Here is a 10,211-nt window from a genome sequence, read left to right as displayed (position 1 = left end):
TCCAAGGTAGCTTTACCATATGCCACAGTCAACATTCGGAATGCATCCGCGCACTTAATTTTGTTTTTCACAGAAAATTTGATACAGATCCTTTGATCCATTTTTTGGAATAGGCAAAAATCGAAGACGAGCCAAAACACGTGCAAGCAAAGCAGCTGTCAAAAATTAATTGAACATTCAAAATGGCCGAACTTGTCGGCATAAGTGAGAGACATGAGTACCAACATAACGCCACAAAAAAATCGAAAATCGAATATACGTAACCCGCGGAAATTCAAAATTCGCGATACTTTTTGAACAGACCTCGTATACCGACATGAACCGTGAATATTGCGCTCTAAAGTGAATATTGCTGGTTGGCCTGGATCAATTCATGATTTTTCTCATTTGGGATTATCAAAATAGCAACCACTTTTTTTATCCCTAGTAACAATTCAATAAAAAAAATTCTTCTTTTTTGTCCGACCATCAACGAAATACAATTATTCAATCGGTTAGCAATGGCATTTTCCGATAACTGATGTGGAACCTATTTTCTTACGTTGTGAATCTTTTCCATATCAAACGTTTAGTAATCGTTGTACGATCAACATTTAATTCTCTGACAAGTTATTCTGGAGTGAATTGTGCTGAATTTTCAGTAATGGTTGCAAATCAGCATTTTCAATAATGCTTGCAGATAAGTATTTTTCAGCTTTATTGATTGTCCCGAGCAATCTTTGCCATTAACATTAAAATCGCCACATTGGAATTGTCTGAACCAATATTCACATGTCATAATTGATGGAGCAACATTACGAGGAAAAGTCAATAAGTTCTTAGAAAATCTGTCAGAGGGCACTCGCAGTGTCATGTCACATTACTTGTTGACAAGTAGCATCTTTCAGCTGGTTACTGTCAAATTTTGAGCGGAATTCATTGCGTGGTTTCATTTCTGTAGACGATTAAAGCGAACAACCTTTGTATTTTTGACAAAATGGAAAAAAACGAGTTTCATGCAGTGATCAAACATCTACATATGAAAGATTTAACGCCGAAAGAAACCGAGTTGGATAATGTTCATAGCACATCGTTTGTGACTGTATACAATTGGGTGAATGAATTTAAATGTGGTCGTACATCCACATGTGATGCACCTCGTTCGGGACATCCAATTGAGGCTGTTACTCCAGAAATTATCAATAAAGTCCAGATATTGTTTTGACTGATCGACAAGTGAAAGTGCGCGAGCTTGTTGAGCCCACAGGCATCACATGGCACAGTGATTTCAATTTTGCACGAACAATTGAGTATGAAAAAGCTATCGGCAAGATGGGTGCCGCGTTTGCTTACTGAGGATCATAAGCGCGACCGTGTGACGATTTCAAAACAATGTTTGAAGATGTTTCAACGTAATCCAGATGAATTTCTGCGTCGATTTATTACTGTGGACGAAACATGGATCCATTACTTCACACCCGAGACGAAGGAACAGTCAAAACAATGGACTCCACCGGGTGAACCAGCTCCGAAGAAGACGAAGACCGTGAAGTCGGCCGGAAAGATGATGGCCACAGTTTTTTGGGATGAACATAGTATAATTCATATCAATTACCTTCCGTCGAAGCAAACGATCAATGGCGATTATTACGCAGCCTTATTGGACCGTTTCAACAACATTTTAAAGAAAAAACGTCCCCATTTAGCGAAGAAGAAAGTGCTTTTCCATCAAGACAATGTACGGGTTCACACGTGCTCGGCACCGATGGCCAAATTCAACAAATTCCGCTATGAATTGCTTTCCCATCCAGCATATTTGCCAGATCTAGTCCTCTGTGACTATTTCCTGTTTCCAAATCTGAAGAAATGGTTCGGAGGAAAGAGATTCACCACCAGAGAGCAGCTCATCGCTGAAACAGAGGCTTATTTTGAAGGGTTGAACAAATCATATTATTCGAACGGCTTGAAAAAGTTGGAGAATTGTTGGATCAAGTGTATCGAGTTGAAAGAAGACTATGTTGAGAAATAAAAATAAATCGATAAAAAAAAATGTTTTTCTAAAAACTTATTGACTTTCCCTCGTATCATAATAAGTTTCCATCAGATTTTTATGACCTTCAGCTGCCGTTTTTTTCTGATTAAAAAACAAAAGTGTAAAAAATGCTCTTTAGAAAGCTCCATTTTTTAAATGATATAAACCAATGTTTACTGCGTCTATTATTAGTAAATGACTATTTAATGATAGTAATTATCAAATAATAAAAATAAAGCATTAAGAAATAATAGCTGCGATTGAAATGTCTTTGACAACTCTGACATTAGTGCCACCTCTTTCAAAACTCGCAAAACTAAATCACATTCCTGATAAATGTGTAGATACTTTATTAAATGCGATAATATATTGGGCGAGTTCAAGACGGCAAAGCGGTTAAGCATGCTTACCGAGCAATTGAATATGATTGGTTGGATCTATAAGTGGATATAAGTTGAATATATAACGACCAATTATGTTCATTTGCTTGGCGAGCAGGCTAGCCGCTTTGTCAACTTGAACTCTCCCATTGTTATATCCAGTGGACTTCCACGATTCTTTCTTCTGTGGAGGTCTGGAATTTGTAGCATTATAATAAACAGTTACGAGTAACAAACAAGTCAGATGCTGAAGATTTAGAAGTTAATAACATTTTTTTTCATACGGAAAATTAAATATCCAAATTCATAGCCAAAAATCCAGTATCTCCTCGTAAATGTTTCTCAAAAATAATTAAAAATCAATGCACATACGCAAACAGCGGGACCAAAAGGACGCCAAGAACTCCTTAGACATCGCGATTAAAGATAAATATATAAATCGTTTGGGAGAGCAGGACTTGCGCCAAAACATTTCTCTAACGGTCAAGTCGGGGACAATTCCCACGAGTCCGCGATTGTAAAATCAAGAAACGATTAGGAAAATGTTTTTGGTAATTCTGTGCCGACGTTGCACGTGTGCTTTCTTAACGTACCTCTGTACGTAATTTTAGTGTAAAAAATTAAAGATGACACTACACAGATTTCGTCGAACACTCTTTCCTTCTTCAAAAATACATTTCGAACTTTGTCCAATCCTGGAGCGGGAAAAAGAATCCTGACCAATAATTAATAAAAGTCTATTCCTGCCCCCCCCCCCCATAGAAATTCTACCAATTCAAACCTGACTGACTTCAGGGGAATCTCTATACAGGGTTCAAATAAACCCCGTGTCCTTGCACAGACGTGTCTTGAATGAATTCTAACGACGATTTTTCTTATACAAAAATTTCATCCGACGCTTACTTTTTGAGTTATTAAAGGATAAAGTTAGCGAATCACAGATCGCGTATAGAAGGTAAGCAGGGGCGGTGCCGAGAGCCGTCTGACGCAAGCGACCACAAAAAGCACTCGTTGCAATCAACTGTGTGCAACACTCTCTTTCTGTCTCTCTCTCTCTCTCTCTCTCCCCCCCTTTCCCCCCCTCTCCCCTCTCCCCTTCCTCTTTCTCTCTCTCTCTCTCTCTCTCTTTCTCTCTCTCTCTCTCTGTCACTTACCTTGCAGAGATTCGCTGTCTTTATACTGTTATTACTTGACGGATAAATTTTGCCAGAGTTAAAATTTTGCTTTTACTTTGAATCATAGTTTTAGGACATATGTTGACTCTAAAGATTTATAATAAGAATGTATATAGATTCTAGATTTATAATAGGTTCTAATCTAATAAATTGAGCTTCTATGTTGAACCTCTAAATGGCAAATTTTTAATTGAAAAATTTTTTATTTTTAAGTTCAAAACAAGTTTTCTGAATAGAAGCTGTATATTAAATAATATTAAAAGAGGTCTTATTTGATTGTTCAAGTATCAAAACAGGTTTATAAGATTTAATTAAAATTCCCTTTTTCCCCCTTTTGAACTCTCTTACTGCAATTTCCCTACAGCTCTGAATCTGGGAATGAACATCTGGGATCCGACGGACATCCTTTTTCCGTTCCAAGCCCGGAACCAACATTTTACTCGATTTCGGAATTACCTCATTCGCTCACAGGTGATTCTTTTCTCCTTTCTCCGCATGATATTTCCTAATTCTCCACTCCTGACATCCTCTCCAACACATCATTAGTGCAAGACGTGAATGAACTCATCTATCTCTGGTTGGCTTACTCTCCTTCCTCTCACGACCGCTTAATCGTGCATATCAAGAGTCCGTTCCCCTTTACCATACCCATCCAACACTTTCGCCCTCTCACTCCATTCTCTTTTTCAGCCTCTCGCTAATTTTCTGTCAACCGTATGAATTTCCTTTGATTTAACACATTCCTTCTTCATCGTACCTCTCTGCTCTGTACCCAAACACACACACACACACACACACACACACACACACGCGCGCGCGCAGTATAATAAAGCAAAAAAATTGTATTGTTTATTTTTAATGTCTATTTTTATTGTAACATTTTGTGTTTAAATTTCCTAATGAATAAATTTAGTAATTATATCATAGAAATAAAGCCTTGATTATTCTATTAATCTCTCGTGTTCATCCTCTGGTCCCCTGAGATTACATTGAGTTCACGTGGATTAAGATAACCATTTCATGCCATGACCGAAAGACAAGGACTGTCGAACACACTGACATAATTGATGCACATGGCATATTGATCCAGTTTTGAGTCCTTAATACATGTGGGTTTGACTATCTCGAGTCATGGGTCAAGGTCACGTGGTCAAAGTCACGTGTGGTGATGGTCACGTGGTCAAGGTCACGTGGTCAAGGTCACGTGTGGTCAAGATCACTCGGTCAAGGTCACGTGTGGTCAAGGTCACGTGATCCGCTCCTCAGGGCTTGATCGCGAGAGAAATTTCAGTCATGTTCTTCCGTAACCCTTTGGAAATCCGGAGTGTGGATGTGGCAGGAAAAGCTAGTATTTGTTACAGCTCTCTAGCTCCTTGGTTATCCGAAGCTCGGATGTAACAATATGTTTAATTTCGTTTATTAAATAAGAGTAAAGTCTAAAATATAAAATAAGAATTTCTTTATTCCCATATTTAAAAAAAAATTATATTAATCATGAAGTATCATGACTTCGCGATTTATTGAGCTTAGGTAATTCCTTGAAACTTACGAATATAACGGATAGAACTGCAAGAATTTTCATAGATAATAAATTTATGTCTTCTTGCAAATTCATTCAATGATTTATTCTAAAAGGAATTGGATGTTTTTTATTAAAGGTGAAATTATCTTGGTAACTTGCTTGTTGACAAAAAAAAGTCAAAATTTTAAATCAGAATATAAAGATTTATTGACACTTCAGGTTTATCAAATAATATAAGTAACAGATAATTAAAGATATCTGAGATATTTAATAAAAAAAAAATTTAATTAAAGATATATTACGATTATTGCGAAATAGTGTCTCCATTGAAACATCATATACGCTTGTCTATAGCCGATTACGTAAAAAGTATATATACGTTACAATTTCAAAGTGCAATTGTTTATATAAACAGTATTTAAAAGAAATACCTGTCGGGAATGTCAGCCGTTGCAACACTTTCGATATTTATCGAGAAAGCACTTTGGACATCTTCCACGTCATCTGTGTGATTATCATGAGTAGTAATCAGAAGCGTAGGTGTCGTTGTCAATTTATTTTTGTTTTGAATCATTTCAGAGTTTGTTATGGGATTGTCAATAACTGATGTTTCTACTGCAATCTTTTCAGATGTCATTTTTCGATTCTGAATGAGTGTTTTGATTTGTCTGTCAAGTGAGAATTACTTTTGGGACTTTGGCTAACTATTTCATCTGGATATTGATGCAAGACGTTTTTTTCATAATAATACTGTCCAGTTTTCTTAGTAACGGGTACATTGCTCTTTATCTGTTGTACCAATGATCTTGGAATTTCACTAGTAGCTTTAGGTTGAGATACATATCCGATATGATCAGGATGGAGGACTGCTTCGATCGTTTCACTGATAATTGTGACGTTTTGCACTTTTGTTCGTTTAGGATTTGAATTTTTTTCTTGTTTATGTATTATACTTGAATACCAATTGTTGAAATTTCTGTCGAAATGCTAGATAATAATTGTTCATTTAAACTGTATGATTTTAAAGAATTTTTATGAGAATTATTGTATGTTCATGTAAATCTACATCAACAAAGGATTTGTTGCCTGATATTTTTAAAGGTGCTTTTGATTATCTTTCTGATAAGTCGGATAACTTGTTGGTGTCTGATTAAATAAAAATAAATTACGTACGGATATATATCTTTGCTAAAAGGAGATTGAGTATTGCCTTGTATATGAGATATAATGACTATCCAACTGCTTTGAGTAGATGACAGTATTTTTTGATCAATTTGAGTAGTATCAGAGTACCGATTGTAATTGTTATTTATAAAAAACAAAATATTGGAATTTGTAAATGTATCTTTTTGATAAGAAGGAATATTTGTTTCAGAACTCGGAATAAATCCATAAAGTCCATTTGTACAGAATTTTTGATAGATTGCAGCGAATCTTTTTTCCAAAGTTGAGAATTATATTCATTACTTGGCTTAGTAGTTAATGTTTGATGGGATTTAATGCTATAACTTGGTTGATTCAACATTCGGCTTTTTCTGATATAGATTAAGATCGTCATAACCATATGGTATCTTGCTAGGTTCTTTTGATTGTTCGAATTCCATTGTTCCCGATATTGTGGTTTATTGAGATTAATGGAATGACCTTTATTCAGTCCGTTAATTAAATCACTATTTTGTAAATATTGATTTCTGACACCGTTCAGTTTCTGTTTACCATATGATTCCTGATTTTGTTTATCTGATCGGAAGTTTGTTATGGACATAAATCCATTATAAATTAGATTTTGTACATGATGCAAATTTTCATTTGGTCGCGAGTTGCCTGGAAATTTAAGTACATTATAATCTGTGATATAATTTGTCGTTCGAATTCATAATTCGATTGAAGATTTGATTACATACTTGTTAAAAACCTATGTTCGTCATTATTTGGTTTGTCTGTATGATAAGGTTCATTATTTAATACGTAATTTGGCTGTGTGATTGTCGAAGGTTTATATCCACAATAATTTTGTCTGTGAGTATGATGAGATTCGTTATTTATTTCATAATTTGGTTCAGAATTTAGTCGTACAGTTGTAGATTTCATTATAACTTGATCTATGTGAACGATAAAATTCATCGTTCGTTGCATAATTCGGTCGGAAATTTGGTCGCGTTAGTTGTTGGATAATTATATTCATCATAATTTGATTTATGTATATAAGATTTATTACTTGATGCATAATTAGGTCTGATCAATTCCATATTTGTTAAAAGGTTAGGATCAACGGTTTTTGGACTAGATTTTGTTCATTTTTTAATTTATGATGTTTGAAATTTTCTAGAAGTTTAGGTTTTTTGTAAGAATATGCTGGAATCAAATTGTGATATAAAAGTCCGTAATTAATCAAATAACTATTAATCTGTGGCATTTGCGTAGTAGTCTGCTGGAAATTTGTATAATAAGTGTTAAGAGTAGGTCTGGAATTAGTAGCAGAATAGTTATTGTAAAAGACGTCATCCTCTGAAAGGAGGCAATCTGTATCCATAGGCTAATGGATTCGGATTATGGGGATCGTTAAAAGTGTAGGGAACATACGGTTGACGTGCTAAATAAAAATTTGATGAATGAGGAATAGTCGTCGGTATAGGTTTTCCCTGCGGTCGGAGAATTGAACTAATAGGAAGCTGTTCCCCAATTTTAATATGTGAATCGTAGATACCTTCGTTTACGAAAACAGGCGCGTTTATGACATTATTTTGGACCACAATCGTGACGTTGTTGTTGTTTGGACGCACAAGTAGTCTATTCACAATGATTTTATTTTCTTGATTAACGCTGTTCTGGAAAGGTTTTAGAGTTGTAACTTTTGTATGTTTGGGATTACTTTCAGGATAAACTTTTCTCCTAGGATGAATGTTTTCCTCTTTTAACTTAGAAATAGAGAAACTTGTGTCGGCCGCCGCTCGTTTAACTTTTTGCGAGTTGTCGACGTTGCTTTTGAATTGAGATGGTTGTTCAGTCCAGAGTTTAAGGCTCAGATGTCCTATGGCTAAATCATCGCAAGAGAGACGTTGATTCTTCAATAAATCCATCGCGAGGAAAACAAATGGTTGTATGGTTTCAATGCCATCCATCGTTTGGCACAGTACTTGGGCCAAAGTGACTTGTCTGATTTGTTGCAACTGATCAGCGGTAAAACTGCTTTCGCTATTGGGATTTTCGTACCAGAATCGATCGCCACGTCGTAGATTACTGAATTGTTGAGCGATTATACAAGCAAAAGTCGGACCAACTAGACCGCCAACTATCGATTTTTCTGCTAGACCGGCCGAGAAGAGATCAATGTCCTCCACCGATGAGTATAATGATTTTAATTTTCTTATGACGTCCAGCGACATCACTTTATTAAGATCCTCAAAGGTTCTTATCGGACTCAAGCTGCAAGGCTTACGCCATCGGATGTAAGGCGGTAAACCGTGATCTCTACCCCGCTGAATATTGAGAGAAGCAAGATCCATGCCGAATGGAAAACCAGGCGTTTGAAAAAGATGATTAGTCATCTCTTCGGTTATGAATTCGTCCCGTCTCTGACATGGTTGATTTATTAATCCTAGAAGAAGGCGATCGACAGATCCTGCTGTGTCCAAATTCGCAGGGTTGATGAACTCGTCATGAATTGAAACATCTGTAACAATATTTATTTTTATTATCAATGCTTCAATAATAACTTTATTTCAATTAATTATGATTGTATTACTTAATTATGACTATATTGTACTCTAAATGCGTCACTGACACTTTCCATTTTCGGATTGAATATTTGCATCAAGTACTTAAAAAACGTTATATCTGAATATATAATATTCACTATATAATATTCATGTATAGTGATTTCAAATTGGGTATTTAATAGTTTTTATTTTAAATTTTTATTTTAGTGTCTACAAAAATATAAAATATAAAAAGTACATAATGTATTATGTAATATTAATATTGATAAGTAAAAGTATATTTCAAGATTTTTAAGCTAAATGCTTAATTCAAAAATAGAATGTATTAGTGCTGTCCATTATGAATATCAATCGTAACTGTATCTTTGCAACGCCGTTAGGGACAGAAAAAGTAACATGATGAAGTAGATAACATAACGAATTGTTAATTTTTTTAAGTATAATAACAAATGAAGAGCAGATACTTAATTCCATACGGAAATTATGTTTCGAGATCAAGACTCACCCGAACTGTGATTATTCTGAATATGCGAATACTTGCGACAATTGATTTTATTCTGTTATTTTTCATTGTACTAATGTCTGAAGAGGGCTCAAACCGGTAGCCGAAACTTGTAACTTGTAATTTATTAGTTTATAGTCTAATTTTTTGGCGTGATGTTTCATCGCAGTTAATATAATATATAATTTTATGAAAATTTAAAAAAATGTGGTTGACTCTTACTTCGCCCGTTGATTGAGTTTTGTTATGATACTTAATTCATTAGAGACTTTAAATAATAATAAATAATTTCTTATTGTTTGAATTCAATCCGACCACAAAAGTAGACAATATATTAAGAAATGTATTTTGGATGCATTCGCATGTAAGGTTGTAATATTTGTTTATAAGGAATAACAATTATAGTAAATACAATACTTTTATTTTTTAATAAAATTGCAATATTCCCAGCTAACGCTAAACATTCCCGAAATATTCACGAAAGATTTCTAAAAACCTTCTAAAAAGACCGTTCCAAGAAAACTCTGGAATATCCAAAAATCTTTACAAAATGTACAGGCAATATTCAAATATCGATTAAAAGTTCCGTCTTTACACATCTTTAAAAAATGTATATATACAGTGTGTATATATATTAGGTTAAGTAAAAAGTCATCGCGTATTTTTTAGCTCAAAGTTGTATATACAATATCTTCGTCAATAATGAATAAAATTCAAATTTAAAAAAAGGGTTTTAAAGCTTGAAGTCTCTACTTTTAAAAGCTTATCACATTTTTTAAGTTTATATGAGTTTGATAATTTTTACATACCAAAAACTACGAGCTGAAAAAGACGAAAAATTTTCTTCTCACTTTGTGGATTTGTAACGTGTCCAAAACGAATTTGAGAAAATTTTCGATTAC

At 34.5% G+C, this 10,211-nt stretch overlaps 1 protein-coding gene and 1 pseudogene across 1 annotated transcript in view; both read right to left on the bottom strand.

Moving 5' to 3' along the window:
- Nucleotides 1–5,388: 5,388 nt before the first annotated feature.
- LOC108752088 lies at nt 5,389–6,961 on the bottom strand (annotated as a pseudogene).
- Nucleotides 6,890–10,211, bottom strand: part of LOC108752106 (chorion peroxidase-like) — a 108,467-nt gene continuing 105,145 nt past the window's right edge. The window contains 5 exon segments of the mRNA XM_018492733.1: nt 6,890–7,177; nt 7,179–7,252; nt 7,254–7,363; nt 7,366–7,598; nt 7,600–8,761. Coding sequence (XP_018348235.1) covers nt 6,985–7,177; nt 7,179–7,252; nt 7,254–7,363; nt 7,366–7,598; nt 7,600–8,761 — 1,772 coding nt within the window. The 3' untranslated portion in view covers nt 6,890–6,984.

The sequence above is a fragment of the Trachymyrmex septentrionalis genome, unplaced genomic scaffold, assembly GCF_001594115.1.
Source record: "Trachymyrmex septentrionalis isolate Tsep2-gDNA-1 unplaced genomic scaffold, Tsep1.0 scaffold54, whole genome shotgun sequence".
NCBI classification, from domain to species: domain Eukaryota; kingdom Metazoa; phylum Arthropoda; class Insecta; order Hymenoptera; family Formicidae; genus Trachymyrmex; species Trachymyrmex septentrionalis.
The sequence above is the reverse complement of the archived record's forward strand: the minus strand, read 5'-3'. Positions and strand labels throughout refer to the sequence as shown.